Source organism: Anser brachyrhynchus, assembly GCF_964034855.1.
Source record: "Anser brachyrhynchus genome assembly, chromosome: W".
NCBI classification, from domain to species: domain Eukaryota; kingdom Metazoa; phylum Chordata; class Aves; order Anseriformes; family Anatidae; genus Anser; species Anser brachyrhynchus.
In genome coordinates, this window is record NC_137704.1 from 12,187,594 (window position 1) to 12,214,316 (window position 26,723).

Below are 26,723 nucleotides of genomic sequence, written 5' to 3' on the forward strand. Positions count from 1 at the left end.
CTTTAACGCAACAGTATTTAAAGATGTTAATGAAAAGTTTTGGTGCATTTGTGTGCACTCCAGTTTCCTATGAAAAAAGGTACATCATTATGTTATGTACATCCGTGGTTCCCTTCGTAATTACTTCTGTACTTACTGGGCAATTTCAAATGGATTTCATAGAGAGGACAGAGTACTCAAAATAGTTACTTTACTAGAATCTTCATGAAAATAGGCAGCCAAGTAGAAGAGAGAGATCTGCAAATATCCCAACCAAGGGAAGGACTGCAGTCCAAACTCGGATCTTACTGGACACAAGTGGAGCCTTGTAAATACTTTCACAGAATAAAACAGATTTCCATGCTGCAGCCCATGGAGGAGCCCACTGTGGAGCAGGTGGATCTGACCTGAAGGAGGCTGCGGTCTGTGGACAGCCCCCGCCAGAGCAGACTCCGGGCCGGAACTCTAGCCCGTGGAGAGGAGCCCACACAGGAGCATGTGATCTGGCAGGAGCTGCTGCCTATGGGAGACCCATGTTGGAGAAGTTCTTGAAGAGCTGCTGCCTGTGGGAAGTCCACGCAAGATCAGTTCGGGAAGGACTGTATCCCGTGGGAGGGACCCCATGTTGGAGCAGGGGAAGAGAGTGACCATGAAGTGGCAGAGACAGTGTTACAGACTGACCGCAACCCCCATCCCCCGTTCCCCTGCGCCACTCATGGGTAGGACGTTTAAGAGGGTGGATGAGGAGGGAAGATGTTTTTAGGTTTTTTTTGTTTGTTTGTTTCTCACTGCTCTAGCTTGTTAGTAAAATGTAATAAATTTTATTAATCTCCCTATGCTGAGTCTGTTTTGCCCATCATGATAACTGTTGAGTGATCTCCCTGTCCTTATCTCAACCCTTGAGCCCATTTCCTTGTATTTACTCCCCTTTTCCCTTTGAGGAGGGGGAGTGAGAGAGTGGTTGTGGTGGAGCTCAGCTGCCCAGCTTAGTAAAATCACCACGCTAGTGCTTATATCTTCCTATAGACCATCCCTAGAGACATGGCAAATCCATGGGAAACAAGACAATTAGCTCTGCCCATAGAACATCTTGCTAGGTAATAAATGCATACAGTTCCAAAGCTCTTTCTACAGTACCCACAGTTAACTTTCTATTTTTCTTAATTATCAAGGCTTAACTTAGTGGAAGTTACATGTGTAGATTGATATATAACAGCACAGGAATTTTAAATCTCATGACATACTGGAATCTACATTTAAACAGAGACTACTTATTGAAGCAGTCAACCTTTTTAACAAATACCAGTTCTCAGTTCACAGCTCTCTTCCTATTTGTGATCACATAAAACCCCCTTATAGAAATTACAAAAAGATCTTGAGAGGAATTAACACTTTATTCATACGCATTATGTTTTCCAATATGTGTATAAACTGGAAGCTATAAAAAAAGGATAAGCGTAATCAGATAGCTTGCCACAGATAAATTTGAGAACTTCCATTTTGGTACAAAAGACATTTCTTAGGACCATCTCATTGTTTTGTTTTCTGAAAACAGAGTATACAAGTTAGAACACACTGGATTATACATTTTGGTCTAGTGATATGACTGTAATGGAATTGTCTACATACTATATTTTCAAAGATCCACAATATTACATAAAACTGGTAGATAAAGTATTCAAGGCAGTTCTTACTGGATCCTTGATTTCTAAAAATTCAATATATTTACCTCAATATTTATAATTACAAATTGCAATAAATAATTGTAGAGAGGTTATCTCCTACCTATATTCCATTCTCACAGAGAACAACAATTCCAATTCTCGACAAATAAACAAAAGCCACCATTTATAAAAAGATCACATTAACATAAAAGCCAGACATTGAGATTTTTCAGTGTGTGACCAAAGTTGACCAAAATCATAACTGGGAAACCTTAATAAGTTGAATTTTCTGAGGACTGGTCCTCAGAATTCTTTTTAGCAAACAGATAAAAATAACAATTACTTTTTCTTTTTGCAGTAATACTTTTCCAAGTTCAATTTCTTGAAATGTGCAATTCATTGCAAAGATGTATACAAAACAATCCTCAGAGATAACAACATGGATGGCAATAAAAATAAAAATCTGAAATAGAACCTTCCAGAGGAGGATGCCAGCCCTAGAACTTAAAACCACTCTAGGGACGAGTTGATTGTAAGGGGTGAAATGAATCTCATCTATGGTATACTGCATCATTTTTCATAAGAATGACAGTAAAGAATTCTCCTATGAAAGCATTCTAGCATTCAGAATAATACTGTTGCTTGTGAAAAGCAAGAAGAAATGATAGACCAGATTTTAAATTACAAATGCATTTATATATGCATTTATATATGCATAAAATGCATAAAACACTGAGCATAAAAGAGAATGTAATGAAAGTATCAGTTTTGTTGTTAGGCAATATGAAAGTTAGAGTGTTTTTGTTGCTGTTGTTTAGAAGTATACAAATTGTATCTACACAGAACAATTAACTTAGATGATCATGTGCTGTGTTTCATGCACCCAGAAAGAATGTCAGACATTTGCAGTTGAATTTGCTTAATTCATTATTTTTTTAAAATGTTGAGGCCAGAATAAGGAAGGAGGAAAATAAACACTGCAAATCAAACTCATTGACTCAATCTGAGCTGTCAAAAGACATTATTTCCATTAAAAGACTAATAATTATAGGGTTAATTCTAAAGTTACTTTACTTTAAATGTACCTGGGAAAAGAAATCTGCTGTAAATCAAGATGACCTTGTACAGAATAAAATAACCGCCTCGAATGATGCTTACAAGGCTGTTCATACACATATAGTTCTATTATGTGGCAAAAATTACTTTTCCTTATTTAGAAGAATGGATCTACTAGATTTTCTAATCCAAGTTTCTCAAAAAAAAAAGTTTTTATATTAGGTACTAAAACTCACAGATATTAAATGCAAAGAAGAAAAATTCACAACAGGTGAATTTGGAAACTTAAGTTGTTTAATATAATTGGCATCCAAATAAATGAACTGAAAAACAACTCAGTCTACACAATGTCACTTAAACCATTCTGTAAATTATTCTTTAATGTAGCTATAGGGAGCTGCAATCTCTGTTACATATAATTGAAGACAACACACATTTGTAAACAACAAGAAAAGGCTTAATTAAGGAAATAAAAATTAGCATATCAATTTCATTTGCAACTGTCACTTATTTTACTTTATATATTATAATTACTAATACAGAGAATGCTATCAATCCATCTAAGAACTTTTATTCATGCTCACTTTCTGGAGAGTCTTAACTCTTGAGAGACACAAAGCGTGCAATGAATATGACAAAGGGTATAGCTGGGATATTAATTATGAGTTAAAATGATGATCTTTCAGAAATGAGTGTGCACATCATTTACTGAGAAAGCATTCAAAAATCTGTCCTGTACTGTACATAAAAGTTTTCTAAGAATAACATAAGCTTCAATTCTGCAAACACAGACATACAGTATTTTTTCCACATCTACAGCTGTTATTTTGTTAAGAGTACATTTGAGAATCACATTATCTACAATGTTCAAATGTAAAACAAAGGAGAACTACTTACCTACACAAAGGAAATAATGAAACATGAGTAGACTACTATGAATACATTATTACCTTAAAATCCTAAGTTACAAAACTCTTAAATAGCATTGATGTTTTCATATTGTTAGCATTCCTCTAAACTTGTTAAAAAAACATTTTTTATTAAATATCAGCTCATGTTTATCTCCATACTTTTACTAGTTTTCATACAAGGCAAAGCTTCAGTCTGAAACTATACTTACATAGATTCAACATCTTTTTCTTTTTTCATTATTCCTGATAAAACAAAAGTCTTTCTCTTCCGAGGTTTTATCCCTATGGAAAAAAACATTTTTCATTTAAAGATCAGAGATGAGTATATATTTAGCAATGTCAAACACTGGTGCATACCAATATCGATACCTTTTAAATGCTGCCATAATTAATCACACAAAAATTTAACTGTGGAGGCACGTATGAAGGCAAATTAAGGGAACGCAAAATATCTGTAATATTATTTCAGTATGTTGTTAAGTAGCATACCAACAAAAAAATAAAAATAAAATATGGTTAAAGAAACACAATAATAAAATAAATCCTTATAAAAGTGATTTGCACTGTACATGCAACTTTTCATGTTGAATATGCTATACTGCCACTTATTTCATAGAAGAGCTATTGCTCATGGAAGTCCTGAATAACCAATGCACTTGAATCAGAAACTGAACCCTGCCTCTCTCAGCTACTGCAGTTCAACACCCTGTTCTTATTTCCCTGAGTGCTCCCAGTAGCTGCAAGCCCCTGTCTCTTCTAAGTAGTTTTCCTGGTTTCAGCTAGGATAGAGTTAATTTTCCTCCTAGTAGCTGGTAGGGTGCTGTGTTTTGGATTTAGGATGAGAAGAATGTTGATGACACACTGATGATTTAATTGTTGCAGAGCAGTGCTTACACCAAGCCAAGGACTTTTCAGCTTCTCGCTCTGTCCTGCCAGCGGACAGGCTAGGGGTGCAGCAGGAGCTGGGAGGGGACAGACCCAGGAGGATGAAGAGGAAGATGTCTCAAAAACAACAGTAACTACCCGAAACCTATACCAGCGTGAGCTACGAGATGTGCGAAAAGATTTTGGTCGTTGTATAGGTGAGCAGCTTGTCACCTGGCTGCTCTGGTGCTGGGACACCGGAGCCAATTGTCTGGAATTAGAGGGCAGGGAAGCCAGGCGGCTTGGGATCCCTTGCTAGGGACGCAGGCATTGACAAAGCAATTGGAGATGGAGCAACACCTTATAGCCTCTGGAGGCATCTCCTGTCAGCTGTGAAGGAAAGGTATCCCTTCAAGGAAGAACTTGTATGTCTACCAGGCAAATGGACCACCATGGAGAAGGGAATCCAGTATCCGAGGGAATTAGCCATCCAGAAGGTGATTTATAGGGACCTAGACAACGAACAAATATCCACAGATCCAGATGAAGTCAAGTGTACACGACAAATGTGGCGGAATTTGTACGGAATGCACCATCATCATATGCCAGCTCATTGGCAATAATAACCTGGAAAGAACAGGAGGAACCCACAGCTGATGAACTGGCTAAACAGCTCTGGCAGTACAAAGAAAGTCTCTCCTCTTCCCTACACGAGTGCGTCTCGGCTGTGGAGAAACTTTCTGAAGAGTTCTACCAACTTAAAGACGCACAGAAGTATAAGGCTTTAGTAGACACCGGTGCACAGTGTACTCTAATGCCATCAAGCTATAAAGGGCCAGAACCCATCTGTATTTATGGAGTGACAGGGGGATCCCAGCAGTTAACTGTATTGGAGGCTGAAGTAAGGCTAACTGGGAATGAGTGGCAAAAGCACCGTATTGTGACTGGCCCAGATGCTCCGTGCATCCTTGGCATAGACTACCTCAGGAGAGGATATTTCAAGGACCCAAAAGGGTTCCGCTGGGCTTTTGGCATAGCTGCCTTAGAGACAGAGGACATTAAACAGTTGTCTACCTTGCCCGGTCTCTCGGAGGGCCCTTCTGTTGTGGGGTTGCTGAGGGTTGAAGAACAGCAAGTGCCGATCGCTACCACAACTGTGCACCAGCGGCAATATCGCACCAACCGAGACTCCCTGATTCCCATCCATAAGCTAATTCGTCAACTGGAGAGCCAAGGAGTGATCAGCAAGACTCATTCACCTTTTAATAGCCCCATATGGCCAGTGCGAAAGTCTAATGGTGAGTGGAGACTAACAGTGGACTATCGTGGCCTGAACGAAGTCACGCCACCACTGAGCGTTTTGCCATAAAACAAAGTCAAAGGACCTTCACAAGTGATTCCATTTTTAGGAATAAAATGGCAAGATGGACGTCGTCAAATCCCAATGGATGTGATCAACAAAATAACAGCTATGTCTACACCAACTAGCAAAAAATAAACACAAACTTTCCTAGGTGTCGTGGGGTTTTGGAGAATTACACATTCCAAATTACAGTATGATTGTAAACCCGCTCTACCAAGTAACCCGTAAGAAGAAAGATTTCACATGGGGCTCTGAGCAACAACAAGCCTTTGAACAAATTAAGCAGGAAATAGTTCATGCAGTAGCCCTCGGGCCAGTCCGAACAGGACCAGATGTAAAGAATGTGCTCTGCACTGCAGCTGGGGAGAATGGCCCCACCTGGAGCCTCTGGCAGGAAGAACCTGGGGAAACTCGAGGTCGACCCCTAGGGTTTTCGAGTTGGGGATACAGAGGATCTGAGGCCCACTACACTCCAACGGAAAAAGAGATCTTGGCAGCATAGGAAGGGGTTCGATCTGCTTCGGAAGTAGTCGGTACTGAAGCACAGCTCCTCCTAGCACCCCGATTGCCGGGGGATACTAGGCCGGATGTTCAAAGGAAGGGTCCCGTCCACACATCATGCAACTGATGCTACATGGAGCAAGTGGGTTGCACTGATTACTCAGCGGGCTCGAATAGGAAACCCCAGTCGCCCAGGAATCTTGGAGGTGATTATGGACTGGCCAGAAGGCAAATACTTTGGGATATCATCAGAGGAGGAGGTGGCCCGTGCTGAAGAAGCCCCACTGTACAACAAGTTACCAGAAAATGAGAAGCAATATACACTGTTCACTGATGGGTCCTGTCGTATTGTGGGAAAGCATCGGAGGTGGAAGGCAGCTGTATGGAGTCCTACACGACGAGTTGCAGAAGCTGCTGAGGGAGAAGGTGAATCGAGCCAATTTGCAGAAGTGAAAGCCATTCAGCTGGCTTTAGATATTGCTGAACGAGAAAAGTGGCCAGTTCTCTATCTCTATACTGATTCATGGATGGTAGCAAATGCCCTGTGGGGGTGGTTACAGCAATGGAAGCAGAACAACTGGCAGCGCAGGGGCAAACCCATCTGGGCTGCTGCATTGTGGCATGATATTGCTGCCCGGGTAGAGAACCTGGTTGCAAAGGTACGCCATGTAGATGCTCATGTGCCCAAGAATCGGGCTACTGAAGAACATCAAAACAACCAGCAGGTGGATCAGGCTGCTAAGATTGAAGTGGCTCAGGTGGACCTGGACTGGCAACATAAAGGTGAGTTATTTATAGCCCGATGGGCCCATGACACCTCAGGCCATCAAGGTAGAGATGCAACATACAGATGGGCTCGTGATCGAGGGGTGGACCTGACCATGGACACTATAGCACAGGTTATTCATGACTGTGAAACATGTGCTGCAATCAAGCAAGCCAAACGGTCAAAGCCTCTTTAGTATGGAGGACGATGGCTGAAATATAAATATGGAGAGGCCTGCCAGATTGATTACATCACACTCCCTCAAACCCGCAACGGCAAGCGCCACGTACTTACAATGGTGGAAGCAACCACCGGATGGCTGGAAACATATCCTGTGCCCCATGCCACCGCCCGGAACACTATCCTGGGCCTTGAAAAGCAAGTCCTATGGCGACATGGCACCCCAGAGAGAATTGAGTCAGACAACGGGACTCATTTCCGAAACAACCTTATAGACACTTGGGCCAAAGAACATGGTATTGAGTGGGTGTATCACATCCCCTATCATGCTCCAGCCTCCGGGAAAGCTGAATGATACAATGGACTGTTAAAGACTACACTGAAAGCAATGGGTGCTGGGACATTCAAAAATTGGGATGCACATTTGGCAAAGGCCACCTGGTTAGTCAATACCAGGGGATCTGCCAACCGAGCTGGACCTGCCCAATCAAACCTGTTACGCACTGTAGAAGGGGATAAAGTTCCTGTAGTGCACGTAAGAAACATGCTGGGTAAAACAGTCTGGGCTACTCCTGCCTCAGGAAAAGGCAAACCCATTCGTGGAACTGCTTTTGCTCAGGGACCTGGATGCACTTGGTGGGGAATGCAAAAGAATGGGGAGGTCCGATGTGTACCTCAAGGGGATTTAATATTGCATGAGAATAGCCCATGAGTTGAATTATATTATGTTAATTATTATATAATGCTGTATGTCATCACTACCATGTTTGCTATATGTCAATGTCCTATTAATGGTATCACAGTAACAGCCACGCAGATAATAATGAACGAATTCTGATAGAAATGGACAAGCACAGAGAGGTGATGGAAGGAGAACGGGCTTCAACGTGTGACAATCCAACATCACACAACATCTCTTCTGCCCTGAAAGACTGCTGTGACAGATGGAGCCCGAAGTCAGTCACGGACTATGCAAACTCAGTGGACATTCTATATACCATAGATGAAAATGGTGATTAATTGGAATGTATTGGAAAGGGTGTTACCTGAGCATGACATGAATGGTATGGAATAAGGGGTGGATATATGTCCTGGTTTCAGCTAGGATAGAGTTAATTTTCCTCCCAGTAGGTGGTAGGGTGATATGTTTTGGATTTAGGGTGAGAAGAGCGCTGATAACATGCTGATGTTTTAATTGTTGCAGAGCAGTGCTTACACCAAGCCAAGGACTTTTCGGCTTCTCGCTCTGTCCTGCCAGCGGGCAGGCTAGGGGTGCAGCAGGAGCTGGGAGGGGACAGACCCAGGACAGCTGACCCAAACTGGCCAAAGGGGTATTCCATACCATCTGACGTCATGCTAAACAATATATAGGGGTGGCTGGCCGGGGTGGGGGGCCGGCTGCTCGGGGATAGGCTGGGCATCAGTCAGCGGGTGGTGAGCAATTGCATTGTGCATCACTTGTTTCATACACATTATGAGTATGTGGGAATGGAAATGTTGTTTTTGCAGTGTTACATTGTATAGAAGGAAGGAATGTGGTATTGAAATATGCTTACAGTGATAAGAAAGCTTAACAGAAAACCTTGTAAAATGCAGACAGCCGGACTCCTTAGAGCAATTAGGTGAAAATCACGGTGTCAAGTCAAATCAGATAAGTGATGAAACATTACCACTTCAAACAGTAAAAAAGTCAAAAGAAGCTTGAAATTTAACAGGCCAGCAACTGAAGGCCAGGCATTGTCTGTGAAGCATCAGATAGATTGTGAACCTGGATTACCCACTCCAGTGGGGAAACAGGGGAGGGTCCTGTCATCAAAAAGTATATAAACTGTGTTTTTGGAACTAGTGGGCGCGCTCTCCTGCTTGTGGGGCGCCCGCCATTGCAATCGCGAATAAATTACTACTTCACTGAGATCCTCGCCTGAGCCTAAGTTATTGGCTACGGAGTGTTTCTCACAATCTGGGGGCTCGTCCGGGATCCAGTCACCTACCGGGGAGCCCCACCGCCGCAGCAGCAGGAAGGCATGCCCCGCTGATTTCAGCGGTCCTGTGCATCGACGGTGGCGGTTCTGCGGAGAGCTGACAGAGGGCCCGAGACTGATTAAAGAGGCAGGATCCATGAAGTAGTGGGGAAAAGGAAGAAGGTAGGCACTCAGGGTTTTAAGAATTGATCCGGTAACTCTGTGCACAGACCAAGGTAAGAAATATTAAGTATTGCTTTGGGGGTTGGGTGAGACTCTGTGTGATGTGTGATGTGTGATTGAGACGTACTTTTGTACGAAGCGAGTGTGGAGTCCTGATCCGCGGTTCCGTAGCTCCGCGAGGGGCGCGGACGGAGACGGACGAAGCGTGAGATAAGGGAGAGAAAGGAAGAGTCTCGGGAAATTTGGTGTATGGTAAGCCCTTGCACTGGGAAGTGCTTGGCAATACACCAGGGAAATTTGGTGTGCGGTAATCCTTGCACGGGGAAGTGCTTGGCAGTACACCAGGGAAATTTGGTGTGCGGTAAGCCTTGCACGGGGAAGTGCTTGGCAATACACCAGGGAAATTTGGTGTGCGGTAGCCCTTGCACGGGGAAGTGCTTGGCAGTACACCCCCATTTTCCAGAATAGGAAAAATGGGAAATATGAGTTCCAGGGGACAGGGAGATATCCCGGGGGGAGTGCCTACCAAAAGTTCTTCCTGAAGAATTATAAGAAATTGGAAAAATAATCTCAAAATTGGAGGAGATGGTAAAATAAATAAATAAATAAATATGGTTAAATATTGTGTATTAGTCTGGACAAAAGAACCAATTAAGGAAACAGCAGTATTTTGGCCAAAATACGGGCCTGATGAAAATTCAGGCTTGAAATTTATGTGTAAACAATAAGATTCCTTTTTTTTTTTCGGAGGAGGAGCCAAGTTATGCTCCCTATAATCCTAATATTGCACCGGAGGCAGCAGCAGTCGCTCCAGGAAAGGAGACAGGGACTGCAATTAACACTGTCCCTAGAGAAGAGCGTACTCTAGGCTCTGGCAAGAATTAGAACAAGGTAGAAGAGGTACTGAGAATTTTGCCTTCCCTGATACTAACAGCACTAACACTAACTGTGTATCCTCTTAAGTGAACTTCCCCCCCTCCTTACCAGCAGAGAGGTTAGGAGTTTCCTAGGACCTAACTTATACTCTTGGGGAGGGGGAATTATGTATATAAATATGTCGTTTACAGGGAAAGAAATGGGAATGATCAGGAGGAGAGCTGCTATACAAAAATGGGAAAGAACTCATCCTCCAGGACCAGGGGTAATACCGGCAGGGCAGAAATAACCGCTTGCCGATCCTGGCTGGAAGAATAATAGTGTGCAACACAGAAATCATATGAGAGACTTGGGGTCAGAATGAGAAAGTACTTGGGGATGAATCCTGAGGACCCGGTATCCCAAGGGCTCTTGAAAGTTCATTTTGTGATTGAAGCCTGGCAAGATGCACAGAAAATGCTCCAGAAGGTGGAGGGGATGTAGTGAACAGTCACTGGGGGGCCCTCCTGTGGGAGGCCCTGAACGTGTGTGTCAAGAGGGGAGATGAGAAGGAAAAGCAGAGAGTGAAACTAATGGTATTGACAGTGTAGCAGGTAGTGAGGCAGAGGGTTGGAGAAAGAGGAAGAAAATCTTCAGGGGAGTCAGGGCCAGGATGGAAAAGAGAGGAAGAGAGATGAAGGAATGGCAGGCAAGGAAAGCTACCCGTGTTGTGGCCTGAATCTTAGCAGGGACAGGCTTTGATGGGATGTTTTAAGTGTGGCCAGGCTGGCCACTTCAGGTAGGAATATCCGGAGTGGAAGAAGGAGGAGAGAAGGAAAATGGGATGAGGGAGAAAGGTATGGAATTAAGTTGGCTAATGACTGAGACTTTGGTGAAAGTACAGGCTGGAGAAAGATAAGAAGAAGTGTTAAAAAGGGTTATTGAAGGTGTTAAAGGTGTGGTATGTAATGTTTGACAGAGCTGTTTTTTGAATGAGTTGGGAAAGTTGAATGAGCAGGGAAGGAGGATGTAGGCACTATCTAAGTAACAGTCTAGAAGTTTTGGTATATTTGCTGTGGTGTTTGGTCAGTTTCCCAAGTATCAGGGAGGGGCGGGACAGGGGGGGCAGCATGCTCCACCAGGGGCCTCTCCACAGGCCACAGGGGGCTTTGGCTCCGGCGCCTGGAGCGCCTCCACCCCCTCCTTCTGTGCTGACTTTGGTGTCTGCGGGGAGGTTTCTCACTCCTCGCTCTCCCAGCTGCTGTTGAGCAGCAGGTTTTTGTTTGTTCGTTTGTTTGTTTTCGTGGATGTGCTCTCACAGAGGCACGGACTGTGTTGCTCATGGCTTGGCTCTGGGCAGCGGTGGGCCCCTCTGGGGCCGGATGAAATTGTCCCTTATCTGCCACAGGGTGGTTTCTGGATTCTCCTCGTGGGGGCTGCCACTGCAGCCCCCTCCCGAACCTTGCCATCAAACACAATACACAGGGGCAGCTAGGTCATTACTGGCCTGTAAAGTATCAGGGATTAAATTAACTAATGAAACCCTAACAAGTGATGGGGGTAGAAGGGGCTGGGATAACAGTGCCACCTTTGGGGGATACCAAGCTGAGACTAGGGGATAAAATGATCTCTGGGCAATTATTGTATGTATCCAAGGCAGGGACTAACTTGTTGGGAAGGGATTTGATGATGAAATTGGGCATTCAAATAGTAAATTGTTAGACTGGAATAACAGTGGTATTAATGGAGTGCTCTCAGGCCCTGAGAGCAAAGATATATTCACCTCTGACTGGAAACACTCAGAAGTGGGGGCGGAAGCAACAATACATATGGACAGTTTTACCTCAGGGGTTTACAGGGCCTCTGATTTATTTGGGCAAAGTTCTAGAACAGATTTTGGAGCAATTCCAACCTCCCAAGGAGGTGTTACTGTTACAAGTATGTGTATGATCGTTTATTGTCAGGACAGGAGAAAACAGTTGTGAAGGAAGCTACTAACAAGCTATTCAACTTTCTGGGAAAGCAGGGCTTGGGAGTATTGAAAAATAAATTACAATACGTAGAAAGAGAAGTCAGGTATTTAAGGCATCTAATGTCTGAGGGAAAATGGAGAATAAATCCAGAGAGGATTCAGGGAATTGTTGAAAACTAAGAAAGAACTAAAAAGTTTTAAGAGAAAGACTTTTTAAGGAATCAGGAGCCACGAAGCCTGAGGGAAAATGGATACTCCCTGATGGGAGAGAAATGCTAAATAAAGCACCAATGAGGCAAATATTAATCGTTTTACATCAAGAGAGTCATTGGGAGATGCAAGCAATGTGTGATGCTGTGCTAAGAAAGTATGTCTGTGTAGGAATATACACTTCAGTGAAGCAAATATGCAGAGGATGTACCATATGTCAAAAGGCAAATAAAAAGGTCATTTGTAACTAACCTAGAGGGGGACGGGAGCCAGGGATTCGACCTTTACAAAGTATACAGGTAGACTTTACTGAGTTACGTAAAGGAGGGAGATTTAAGTACTTGTTTGTCCTAATTGACCACGTGACTGGATGGGTGTAAGCTTTCCCCTCTGTATCTGCCACTGCAAACACGGTGTCTAAGGTATCACCGGAGCAAATAGTCCCTAGATATGGGATAGCTGAAAACATTGATTCAGATCAAGGAAGACATTTCACTTCACAAGTACTGCAAGGGTTAATGCAGGCCTTAGAGATTGAGTGGGATTTTTACACCCCCTGGCACCCCTCCTCTTCTGGGAAGGTAAAATGAATGAACCAGACATTAAAGAAGCAATTAACTAAATTAGTGTTAGAAACTGAACTTCCTTGGGTAAAATGCTTACCTTTAGCACTCCTCCAGGTTCAAACAGCACCAAGAAAGGATATAGGAATATCACCATATGAGATGCTGTTTGGATTACCCTATCTGGGCAGAAGGGATGAGATACCGCAATTCGAAATGAGAGTATTCTTAAGAACTGTATTCTGGGGTTGTCCTCTTCTTTGTCATCTCTCAGGACCCGTGGGAAATTGGGTCCTGATTCACACCTGGAAAGGATCAACTCCGGCCTGAATGGGAAGGACACTTCCAAGTACTACTAACCACTGAAAAAGCCATAGGAACTGCGGAAAAAGGTTGGACTCACTATACTCGAGTGAAGGCATCCGTCGACCCTAGTACCTAGGAAGCTGTTCCTACAGAAGACTTGTTGGAAACTGAAATCGAAGAGAAAAATCTCATAGTGGCCGCTGAGCGGCATAAAAGCTTACAATTTGTTGTGGTTTAACCCGGATGGCAACTAAACACCACACAGCCGTTCGCTCACCCTCCCCCCTCCCTCTCTGGGATGGGGGAGAGAAACGGGAAAGTGAAGCCTGTGAGTTGAGATAAAGACAGTTTATTAAGACAGGAAAATAATAATAACAATAATAATAATAATAGTGATAATGGTAATAGTATTAACAATAATAATGTGTAAGAAAACAAGTGATGCACAATGCAATTGCTCACCACCCGCTGACCGATGCCCAGCCTATTCCCGAGCAGCCGGCCCCCCCACCCCGGCCAGCCACCCCTATATATTGTTTAGCATGACGTCAGATGGTATGGAATACCCCTTTGGCCAGTTTGGGTCAGCTGTCCTGGGTCTGTCCCCTCCCAGCTCCTGCTGCACCCCCAGCCTGCTCGCTGGCAGGACAGAGCGAGAAGCCAAAAAGTCCTTGGCCTGGTGTAAACACTGCTCTGCAACAATTAAAACATCAGCATGTTATCAGCGCTCTTCTCATCCTAATCCAAAACATAGCACCCTACCAGCTACTAGGAGGAAAATTAACTCTGTCCTAACTGGAACCAGGACAGATATCCACCCCTTATTCCATACCATTTATGTCATGCTCAGGTTACACTCTGTCCAATACATTCTAATTAATCACCATTTTCATCTATGATATATAGCAATCATGGTAGTGATGACATACATTATTATATAATAATTAACATACTACAATTCAACTCATGGGCTATTCTCACCCAGTATCAAATCCCCTTGAGGTACACACCGGACCTCCCCATTCTTTTGCATTACCCACCAAGTGCATCCAGGTCCCTGAGCAAAAGCAGTTCCACGAATGGGTTTGCCTTTTCCTGAGGCAGGAGTAGCCCAGACTGTTTTACCCAGCATGTTTCTTACGTGCACTACAGGAACTTTATCCCCTTCTACAGTGCGTAACAGGTTTGATTGGGCAGGTCCAGCTCGGTTGGCAGATCCCCTGGTATTGACTAACCAGGTGGCCTTTGCCAAATGTGTATCCCAATTTTTGAATGTCCCAGCACCCATTGCTTTCAGTGTAGTCTTCAACAGTCCATTGTATCGTTCAACTTTTCCAGAGGCTGGTGCATGATAGGGGATGTGATACACCCACTCAATACCATGTTCTTTGGCCCAAGTGTCTATAAGGTTGTTTCGGAAATGAGTCCCGTTGTCTGACTCAATTCTCTCTGGGGTGCCATGTCGCCATAAGACTTGCTTTTCAAGGCCCAGGATAGTGTTCCGGGCGGTGGCATGGGGCACAGGATATGTTTCCAGCCATCCGGTGGTTGCTTCCACCATTGTAAGTACGTGGCGCTTGCCGTTGCGGGTTTGAGGGAGTGTGATGTAATCAATCTGCCAGGCCTCTCCATATTTATATTTCAGCCATCGTCCTCCATACCAAAGAGGTTTTGACCGTTTGGCTTGCTTGATTGCAGCACATGTTTCACAGTCATGAATAACCTGTGCTATAGTGTCCATGGTCAGGTCCACCCCTCGATCACGAGCCCATCTGTAGGTTACATCTCTACCTTGATGGCCTGAGGTGTCATGGGCCCATCGGGCTATAAATAATTCACCTTTATGTTGCCAGTCCAGGTCCACCTGAGCCACTTCAATCTTAGCAGCCTGATCCACCTGCTGGTTGTTTTGATGTTCTTCAGTAGCCCGATTCTTGGGCACATGAGCATCTACATGGCGTACCTTTACAACCAGGTTCTCTACCCGGGCAGCAATATCTTGCCACAATGCCGCAGCCCAGATGGGCTTGCCCCTGCGCTGCCAGTTGTTCTGCTTCCATTGCTGTAACCACCCCCACAGGGCATTTGCTACCATCCATGAATCAGTATAGAGATAGAGAACTGGCCACTTTTCTCGTTCAGCAATATCTAAAGCCAGCTGAATGGCTTTCACTTCTGCAAACTGACTCGATTCACCTTCTCCCTCAGCAGCTTCTGCAACTCGTCGTGTAGGACTCCATACAGCAGCTTTCCATCTCCGATGCTTTCCCACAATACGACAGGACCCGTCAGTGAACAAGGCATATTTCTTCTCATTTTCCGGTAGCTTGTTGTACAGGGGGGCTTCTTCAGCACGAACCACCTCCTCCTCTGATGATATCCCAAAGTATTTGCCTTCTGGCCAGTCCATAATCACCTCCAAGATTCCTGGGCGACTGGGGTTTCCTATTCGAGCCCGCTGAGTAATCAGTGCAACCCACTTGCTCCATGTAGCATCAGTTGCATGATGCGTAGAGGGGACCCTTCCTTTGAACATCCAGCCTAGTACCGGCAGTCGGGGTGCCAGGAGGAGCTGCGCTTCAGTACCGACCACTTCCGAAGCAGATCGAACTCCTTCATATGCTGCCAATATCTCCTTTTCAGTTGGAGTATAGCGGGCTTCAGATCCTCTGTATCCCCGACTCCAAAACCCCAGGGGTCGACCTCGAGTTTCCCCAGGTTCTTTCTGCCAGAGGCTCCAGGTGGGACCATTCTCCCCGGCTGCGGTGTAGAGCACATTCTTTACATCTGGTCCTGTTCGGACTGGCCCGAGGGCTACTGCATGAACTATTTCCTGCTTAATTTGTTCAAAGGCTTGTCGTTGCTCAGGGCCCCATTCAAAAGCATTCTTCTTACGGGTTACTTGGTAGAGCGGGTTTACAATCAGACTGTAATTTGGAATATGCATTCTCCAAAACCCCACGACACCTAGGAAAGTTTGTGTTTCTTTTTTGCTAGTTGGTGGAGACATAGCTGTTATCTTGTTGATCACATCCATTGGGATTTGACGACGTCCATCTTGCCATTTAATTCCTAAAAACTGGATCTCTCGTGCAGGTCCTTTAACTTTATTCTGTTTTATGGCAAAACCAGCCTTCAGAAGGATTTGGACTATTTTCTTCCCTTTCTCGAAAACTTCTTCTGCAGTGTCACCCCACACAATGATGTCATCGATGTACTGCAGGTGTTCAGGAGCTTCCCCCTGCTCCAGCGCAGACTGGATCAGTCCATGGCAAATGGTAGGGCTGTGTTTCCACCCCTGGGGCAGCCGATTCCAAGTATATTGGACTCCCCTCCAAGTGAAAGCAAACTGTGGCCTGTACTGTGCTGCTAGAGGGATGGAGAAAAATGCATTAGCGATATCAATTGTGGCATACCACTTGGCTGCCTTTGATTCCAGTTCATACTGGAGTTCTAGCATGTCCGGCACTGCAGCACTCAGTGGTGGCGTGACTTCGTTCAGGCCACGATAGTCCACTGTTAGTCTCCACTCACCATTAGACTTTCGCACTGGCCATATGGGACTATTAAAAGGTGAATGAGTCTTGCTGATCACTCCTTGGCTCTCCAGTTGACGAATTAGCTTATGGATGGGAATCAGGGAGTCTCGGTTGGTGCGATATTGCCGCCGGTGCACAGTTGTGGTAGCGATCGGCACTTGCTGTTCTTCAACCCTCAGCAACCCCACAACAGAAGGGTCCTCTGAGAGACCAGGCAAGGTAGACAACTGTTTAATGTCCTCTGTCTCCAAAGCAGCTATGCCAAAAGCCCAGCGGAACCCTTTTGGGTCCTTGAAATATCCTCTTCTAAGATAGTCTATGCCAAGGATGCACGGAGCATCTGGGCCAGTCACAATACGGTGCTTTTGCCACTCATTACCGGTTAGACTCACTTCAGCCTCCAATACAGTTAACTGCTGGGATCCCCCCGTCACACCATAAATACAGATGGGCTCTGGCCCTTTATAGCTTGATGGCATTAGAGTACATTGTGCACCGGTGTCTACCAAAGCCTTATACTTCTGTGCGTCTGACGTGCCAGGCCATCGAATCCACACAGTCCAATAAACTCGATTGTCCCTTTCCTCCCCCTGGCTGGAGGCAGGGCCCCTCTAGTCCTGGTCAGAATCCGGGAGTCCGGGTAATTACTGTTGATTTTTCGACATCCTCATCCTCATCTTCAGTCTTCTGCACCTTTGATGGCCGGTGTAGAGTCCGGGTAGTTACTGTTGATTTTCCGACATCCTCATCCTCATCTTCAGTCTCCTGCACCTTTGATGGCTGGTATGGAGTCCGGGTAGTTACTGTTGATTTTTCGCCATCCTCATCCTCATCTTCAGTCTCCTGCACCTTTGATGGCCCAGCCTCGTCTTCACTACGCCCAGACTTAGCAGAAGACTGTCTGCGTTTTAAACGACCTGAGCCTCTATACCATTTTTTCACCTTGTCTACAGGGTCAACTTGCACTGCTACAGCTCGTTTCTCTGACCCAGACACAGGGTCTGCCACAGGGGTTGGAATACCCTCTGCGGGGTCAACTTGCACTGCTACAGCTCGTTTCTCTGACCCAGACACAGGGTCTGCCACAGGGGTTGGAATACCCTCTGCGGGGTCAACTTGCACTGCTACAGCTCGTTTCTCTGACCCAGCCACAGGAGTGGGAGCAGCTGCACGAGCTGGGGCAGCTGCAGGAGCTGGAGCGGCTGCAGGGGCTGGAGCTGGAGCGGCTGCAGGAGTCGGAACGGCTGCAGGAGCTGGAGCTGGAGCGGCTGCAGGAGCTGGAGCCGGAACGGCTGCAGGAGCCGGAACGGCTGCAGGAGCTGGAGCTGGAGTAGCTGCAGGAGCTGGAGCGGCTGCAGGAGCTGGAGCTGGAGTGGCTGCAGGGGCTGGAGCTGGAGCGGCTGCAGGAGCCGGAACGGCTGCAGGAGCTGGAGCGGCTGCAGGAGCTGGAGCTGGAGTAGCTGCAGGAGCTGGATCTGGAGCGGCTGCAGGAGCTGGAGCGGCTGCAGGAGCTGGAACTGGAACGGCTGCAGGAGCTGGAGCTGGAGCGGCTGCAGGAGCTGGAGCTGGAGCGGCTGCAGGAGCTGGAGCGGCTGCAGGAGCTGGAGCTGGAGCGGCTGCAGGAGCTGGAGCTGGAGCGGCTGCAGGAGCTGCAGCTGGAGTGGCTGCAGGAGCTGGAGCTGGAACGGCTGCAGGAGCTGGAGCTAGGTTGCTAGTAGCATCAATTGCAGCTCGATAGGCACAAGCCAGACCCCAGCACGCTACAGTGATTTGTGTCACTTTGGAACTGCCAGAGTCATGACACCTTTTTTTCAAGCATTCTGCCAGCTTTTTAGGATTTCGCAGTTGTTCAGGGGTGAATGTCCAAAACACTGGAGGTGACCACTGCTCTAGAAACCTGCCCATATCCTCCCACACTCCCTGCCACTCGCGACTATCCCGCCTCAAGACAGATCTCCGGATGAGATTCCTAAGTAGTTGTTTAACCCTCCACAAAATCTGAAGCGCATTCAGGAGACATAACAACAAGAGCAGGCTGGTCTGAGTATCCCAAGGATATTCAACATCTCGGAGAACCACCGTAACTAACTCGGGGGATAAGAGGGTGGTGGTGAAGGAGAAAGGGAGAGTGAACAGGTAGGGAAACATGTCTTCCCCTGTCCCCTTCACAGATTGGCTCCCTAACGAAAACAGGCAATAGGTGTAATTGCTAATAGTTTCCGAGATATGGGTTCCAAAGTATAGAGTCGACGTCAGTGCTGAGTACAAATACCAGGTTAAAGTCGTGACCAGATATTTCATCATTTCATAAGCCATTGCTACACCGCACAGTACCATAACAATCTTAAACCAGGGCCCGGAAAGGATAAACAGTGCAACAGGGAGCACATACAGAAAGTAACGCACCATAAAACTCAATTTGGAATACAGGTACAGCAGACTGGAGATTAAGGCAATCAACATCGTGACTAGCAACTATTAAGCAGGTCCAATACTTATACCAATTTTAGTTTAACACACTCTGGTCAGATTTGTCGATATCTCAACCCTTCGGGCCCCACGTTGGGCGCCAAAAGGGTTGTTGTGGTTTAACCCGGCTGGCAGCTAAACACCACACAGCCGTTCGCTCACCCTCCCCCCTCCCTCTCTGGGATGGGGGAGAGAAACGGGAAAGTGAAGCCTGTGAGTTGAGATAACGACAGTTTATTAAGACAGGAAAATAATAATAACAATAATAATAATAATAGTGATAATGGTAATAGTATTAACAATAATAATGTGTAAGAAAACAAGTGATGCACAATGCAATTGCTCACCACCCGCTGACCGATGCCCAGCCTATTCCCGAGCAGCCGGCCCCCCCACCCCGGCCAGCCACCCCTATATATTGTTTAGCATGACGTCAGATGGTATGGAATACCCCTTTGGCCAGTTTGGGTCAGCTGTCCTGGGTCTGTCCCCTCCCAGCTCCTGCTGCACCCCCAGCCTGCTCGCTGGCAGGACAGAGCAAGAAGCCGAAAAGTCCTTGGCCTGGTGTAAACACTGCTCTGCAACAATTAAAACATCAGCATGTTATCAGCGCTCTTCTCATCCTAATCCAAAACATAGCACCCTACCAGCTACTATGAGCTACTTAACTCTGTCCTAACTGGAACCAGGACAACAAAAAAAAAGAAAAGGGGGGAATGGTGGGAATAAAAATGTTTTTGCAGAGTTACATTGTTTAAAGGTAAGGAATGGGGTATTGAGATATGCTTGCAGCGATAAGAAAACTTAGCAGGTGACCTTGTAAAATGCAGACAACCAGACTCCTTAGAACAATTAGGTGAAAATCACGGTGTCAAGTCAAGTCAGATAAGTGAAGAAACATTACCACTTCAAACAGTAAAAAAGTCAAAAGAAATCTGAAATTTAACAGGCCGGCAACTGAAGGCCATGCATTGTCTGTGAAGCATCAGATAGATTGTGAACCTGGATTACCCACTCAGTGGGGAAACAGGGGAGGGTCCTGTCATCAAAAAGTATATAAACTGTGTTTTGGAACCAGTAGGTGCGCTCCTGCTTGTGGGACGCCCGCCATTGCAATCGCGAATAAATTACTACTTCACTGAGATCCTCGCCTGAGCCTAAGTTATTGGCTACGGAGTGTTTCTCACAAAAACAAACAAACAACAAAAAAAACACTTAAAACAATCCCCTAAACAAAATAAATTACAACAACATAGGAAGCCTTTGTGACCGCAATACTCCATTAGAATTGGTTTAAGTAGTATGGCAAAAATGGGAAAAGCCTGAGCCATATTTTGACATTTGTCATTTAAGTTACACAGTCATTAGTGAACCAAACCCAAACCATCGCAAATTCAGAGGCTTAGCCAAAGTATAATTATAAGAATCATTAAAATTCCCTGGCAGTTGTGCATTAGGCTTATAAATCACTGTAGGTCTTATTTTTGTAGAAGTTTGTTTCTCAAAAGAACAACTGCATTTTAGTCTATTGGAATACTTTCAAGTTTTACAAATTTACATGCTGAATACACTTCACTGCTCAGTTTCAGGTCCTATCCACTATGCTGTTCTGTAAATAACTATGCTACAACAACTCACCTTCAAGTGCGCTGGATGTTTTACATTCTTCAAATTCAATAAAGCCTTAAAGAAACGACAGTGAAGTTATTAGGTTAAATATTATGTTAAATTTAATCTCAAATGAAGGTCAAACCCTAAGATATTTTAACCACTATTAATATTTCCTGAAAATACTAGATAATCTAATTTAAAATGTTGGTGGTAACTGAAAACGATTGCCCTGTCAATGGTCAAACAGATTGCAAACTCATGTGTACAGCAAATCATTAAATATTTTCACTTTCATACTGAAAACGTAAAATACTAGTGCACACTCTCCAAATACAATTTAATTGCCTGTTATTACTGAGACAGGGAACATGATAAAGGATGTTGATTCCTAGGTCTTAGCTAGCACAGTTGTCTGTTAACGACCCAAAGATAAGAGAATAAAAGACTATGCATAGATAATGGTACCAGCAAGAACTGGCTTGACTGCTGAAGTCTGTCCAAGACAGGAAAGGCCAGAAGATTAGCAGCAGGGAAGACTTCTGGCCTTCAGCAAAAGACCAACAGAGTACCCTGGGTGACCACCCAAGGACTCCAGTACGCATATGAATAGAGACGGGAACCTACGTTAATGATTCTTTGGAGACCTGATGAATATACAAGAGACTTACGGGAAATTAAATGAAATGAATATGTATTTGTCCCACTAATATAAGCACACTGCCAGTAACCCTTGGTGCGCAAGTTAGGTCGATCTATCCCCCTTGCGCCTGGCGTGGGTGCGCAGCGCCGAATAAACATACCTGCTTTATAACTATCTCGACGTTATAGAGTCTGATTTTCACAAATCATTACAACTACATGAAGCATTTCTACTTTGTTTCCTCTTCTCATTTAAAATTGCATACATCAGTGCAAAGATTTAGATTTATCTTATTTTCTTGAAAGAGCTATGTAAAGAAAAATTTAAAATGAAAAAAGCATAGCTTCACACTTTCGCTAACTGTATTGTTAGTTCCTCTGTTTTCTCTTCATAGCCAATAACCTAGGCAGTTAAAAGTGAGATGCAGAACATAGAACAACAAAGAAGATAAAAGAACTTTAAAAAGCTCATTAAGACTAAACAAGACAAAAAAAGCAAACAGCATTGTTTAAGTGCAGTATGTAAATAAATTCATTATTATGGCTTCCTATTATAGTTGACACAAGGTAACAGTCAGTTGTCATTGCAAAGGGCAGTCCTAACTTTAATTCCTTCAATCTGGCTAGGTCTAGAATTTGTTTAACCCCACACTATGATCCATTTTAGGGAGCTAAACTTGCAGGGAAAAAAAAAAAACAACACAAAAAAACCAAAACAGTGGTTTTCCATAAAATCTTGTGCAGGGAGTTAAAAATGGCAGAATCACACCAGCATTTGTGCAAGTGCAAAGAAAGATTAGGTGAGGACTTTTGCCCAGGGAAGTTGTGGATGCCCCATCCCTGGAGGTGTAAAAGACCAGGTTGGATGAGGCCCTGGGCACCCTGATCTAGTGGGTGGCATCCCTGCCTATGGCAGGGGGGGTTGGAGTTAGATGATCTTTAATGTCCCTTCCAACCCAAGCCATTCTCTGATTCTATGACTCCATGAAAGCAGAGAGAACACGCAGAAAGGTGCCATTACTTTCAGCCCCAACTAAGAATTGGCCCCTTTGTTACCTTAGGTTAATAATTAGCCAGCTTATTTTTAAGAAAATACAGACTTGTATCTCAAAGCGAGGATAAGATGTTTGAGGGGGGAGGGGATATTAGGTGAGGAACTCATGGTATGCATGTCTTTCGATGTGTAAACGACTAAGCTTAGTATGCATGCCTAAACTGAAATAATAAGAGAAGAAAGAATGAGATGGTCTGAGCATGTGGAAGAACTGGGTTCAAACAGCAAGCACAGTGAGGAAGACTATCTACGACCACCAGAAGACCCGGAAAGACCACCAGTAGAAACAAATGCGCAGGGACATGTGCATATTTAATGTCAGGGACATTTACACATTAAATGTCAGTGACGTTTACATATTTAATGAGCTCCGGGAAATAGTATGAATATGTTAATTATTTCTTGAAAATCTGATTCATATGTATATTTTGATTGCATATAACCCTTGTAGCTTGACCAATTCGGCATACACACTAGGTGGAGTGATCCCCTGTGTGCCCGGTGCCGCAATAAAGACTGCCTGCTTTATGAAACTCCAAATTGAGTCTTGGAGAGTTTCTTCGACCGGCTTTTACGGTAACACTTGACCCATGTTTAAAACAGTAGCTTGCAACTGTATCCACAAAAGTAAACATGTTTAGCATGTTAACGCTGTCACACGCTGTCACTCATCTCTATGTAATCATTTTGAGGGAATACACACAAGTTCATGCATGCACACATTACAGATAAGATAGGGGGAGGGGAAAAAAACCTGTTCCCAATTCTGTAAGACAGCCAAACTTTTTCACCCCTCCCCTCTCACTGGAGTTATGCAACTACTTCAAGTGAAAGATTGAAATCTTGGAAAATTTCAGTTAAACGACTGGAAGTAAAGTGACTGTGGAAACTTCAAATGCAGAAACTACTTCCACTATTGCCCCAAAACATGTGCTAGTACATACTCTGATTTATCTTTATTATGAAATTATGTTTGTTCTTGAACATCCACCATAAAAGCAAGAGCTGTGCAAGGGTGTTTTTTCATCAAATAAAAAGTGTACAAGTAAGCATTTTCCAGTGTTTTCACTTGTACTCTTTTCAAAATGAATGTCATACTCATAGTCTTAAAGTAAGTATCTGATACAAACAGAACTTAGATACAAGAAACATGGAGACAACAAGCTTCAGTTTGTTTTTATATAGTACAACATAGCAAATCATTGTGCTGCAATTAGAGATGCCACAATGAAAGTAAAAAATAATTCGGCTGTGAATTAGCATTGTGAATTACCCAAATGGAATTAATTTGTAATTGATTTATGCAGTTAAGTACCTCAAATGGTTATATGTGCAATGTAACCTCTACAATGTATATTTAACTCTTGCAGTGTAAAATGGCATTCAACTCAGTATAAACTACATTTTGATAGCATTTCTCAAAACTGCAAATGAAAAGTTATGCTTACATCAAACAATAAGGCAATTGAGAAAGTGATGTTGCAACTCCATACTAATTGATGTCAAGCAAATTGAATTATTTTAGACATAGTAGATAAAATCTACCAGATATTTTTTTTAAATCTTGCTGGCCTCTAATGTTTTGTTTTTTTAAAAAGATTTGCTCAAAATAATGACTTGTATTTATTGTAATTAAGACCACATCTGCAAAATTTTCCCTTCTGGTAAAATAAAACAAACAAACAAACAAAACGGGTGCTTGTAAAACCAACAGCAGGATGAAAATCTAGGTCTAGAACCCATTAATATCCCATTTATCATAATGTAATTATTTGGCTTCCAAGTGAAGCTTTTCAGAACAGAATATTAAAAGGCCAATTTCAAATGGCAGTCTTAACTGCCCTTTAAATTTAAATTATTAAATAACTTCAAATTATTCAATATGACAAGGCAAAATACAAATTCTGAACAACTCTCATTCTGAAATATATTATAAATACATGGACAATTTAAGCTGCTCTTCAATCCCTTCTCCTTTGCTCTCCATTAAATTCGCAATAAAACAAAGTGTCCTGGTTCCAGTTAGGACAGAGTTAATTTTTCCTCATAGTAGCTGGTAGGGTGCTATGTTTTGGATTAGGATGAGAAGAGCGCTGATAACATGCTGATGTTTTAATTGTTGCAGAGCAGTGTTTACACCAGGCCAAGGACTTTTCAGCTTCTCGCTCTGTCCTGCCAGCGAGCAGGCTGGGGGTGCAGCAGGAGCTGGGAGGGGACAGACCCAGGACAGCTGACCCAAACTGGCCAAAGGGGTATTCCATACCATCTGACGTCATGCTAAACAATATATAGGGGTGGCTGGCCGGGGTGGGGGGCCGGCTGCTCGGGGATAGGCTGGGCATTGGTCAGCGGGTGGTGAGCAATTGCATTGTGCATCACTTGTTTTCTTACACATTATTATTATTAATACTATTATCATTATCACTATTATTATTATTATTGTTATTATTATATTCCTGTCTTAATAAACTGTCTTTCTCTCAACTCACCGGCTTCACTTTCCCGTTTCTCTCCCCCATCCCAGAGAGGGAGGGGGGAGGGTGAGCGAACGGCTGTGTGGTGTTTAGCTGCCAGCCGGGTTAAACCACAACGGTCCTTTTGGCGCCCAACGTGGGGCTCGAAGGGTTGAGATATCGACAAAATTGACCAGAGTGTGTTAAACTAAAATTGGTATAAGTATTGGACCTGCTTAATAGTTGCTAGTCACGATGTTGATTGCCTTAATCTCCAGTCTGCTGTGCCTGTTTTCCAAATCGAGTTTTATAGCACGTTACCTTCTGTATGTGCTCCCTGTTGCACTGTTTATCCTTTCCGGGCCCTGGTATAAGATTGTTATGGTACTGTGCGGTGTAACAGTGGCTTATGAAATGATGAAATATCTGGTCACGACTCTAACCTGGTATTTGTACTCAGCACTGACGTCGACTCTGTACTTTGGAAACCATATCTCGGAAACTATTAGCAATTACACCTATTGCCTGTTTTCTTTAGGGAGCCAATCTGTGAAGGGGACAGGGGAAGACATGTTTCCCTACCTGTTCACTCTCCCTTTCTCCTTCACCGCCCTCTTATCCCCCGAGCTAGTTACGGTGGTTCTCCGAGATGTTGAATATCCTTGGGATACTCAGACCAGCCTGCTCTTGTTGTTATGTCTCCTGAATGCGCTTCAGGTTTTGTTTCAGTGTGCTCCACAAATCAGAAAATACAGGTATCTCACTGTACTGGATCTGGCTAGTGTGAGAAACACTCCGTAGCCAATAACTTAGGCTCAGGCGAGGATCTCAGTGAAGTAGTAATTTATTCGCGATTGCAATGGCGGGCGCCCCACAAGCAGGAGAGCGCACCTACTAGTTCCAAAACACAGTTTATATACTTTTTGATGACAGGACCCTCCCCTGTTTCCCCACTGGAGTGGGTAATCCAGGTTCACAATCTATCTGATGCTTCACAGACAATGCCTGGCCTTCAGTTGCCGGCCTGTTTTTGAGATGGTAATGTTTTCTCCCCTTATCTGGCTTGACTTAACATAGTGATTTTCACCTGATTGCTCTAAGGAGTCTGGTTGTCTGCATTTTAGGAGGTCACCTGCTGAGCTTTCTTATCACCGTAAGCATATCTCAATACCACATTCCTTCCTTCTATACAATGTAACACTGCAAAAACAACATTTCTATTCCCACACTAGGATAGAGTTAACTTTCCCCACAGCAGCCCATATAGTGCTGTGCTTTGCACTTGTAGCTAGTTGATATGGCACTGATGTTTTGGGTATTGCAGAGCAGTGCTGGCACAGCATCAAGGCTGTCTCTCCAACTCCCCTGCCCATCCCACAAAGGCCAGTAGGTTGGGGGTGGGCAAGAGGTGGGGAGGGGACAAATCAGCTGACATAAACTGACCAAAGGGATATTCCATACCATATGACATCATGCTCAACAATAGAAGAATGGGGGGGGGACTCTCACTATGAAAGTGTTTGTCTTCCCAAGCAACAGCTATGCATATTGTTATAAATGACTGAGTCCCAAATAGGATTACAATCAGAGTTTACAATTTATTAAACGAATAGAGGCAAGCAAA

At 44.1% G+C, this 26,723-nt stretch overlaps 2 protein-coding genes across 2 annotated transcripts in view; both read right to left on the reverse strand.

Annotated features, from left to right (window-relative positions):
• Window positions 1–8,585: 8,585 nt before the first annotated feature.
• LOC308184985 (uncharacterized protein) overlaps window positions 8,586–26,723 on the reverse strand; it is a gene marked incomplete at its 5' end in the record, with an annotated part of 185,793 nt that continues 167,655 nt past the window's right edge. The window contains one exon of the mRNA XM_080572529.1: window positions 8,586–9,693. Within this exon, the coding sequence (XP_080428655.1) occupies window positions 9,445–9,693 (249 nt within the window). The 3' untranslated portion in view covers window positions 8,586–9,444. The remainder of the gene's footprint in view (window positions 9,694–26,723) is intronic.
• LOC308184722 (uncharacterized protein) overlaps window positions 13,668–26,723 on the reverse strand; it is a 362,730-nt gene continuing 349,674 nt past the window's right edge. Inside the window, exon 3 of the mRNA XM_080572096.1 lies at window positions 13,668–26,327. Coding sequence (XP_080428222.1) covers window positions 14,299–17,352 — 3,054 coding nt within the window. The 5' untranslated portion in view covers window positions 17,353–26,327 and the 3' untranslated portion in view covers window positions 13,668–14,298. The remainder of the gene's footprint in view (window positions 26,328–26,723) is intronic.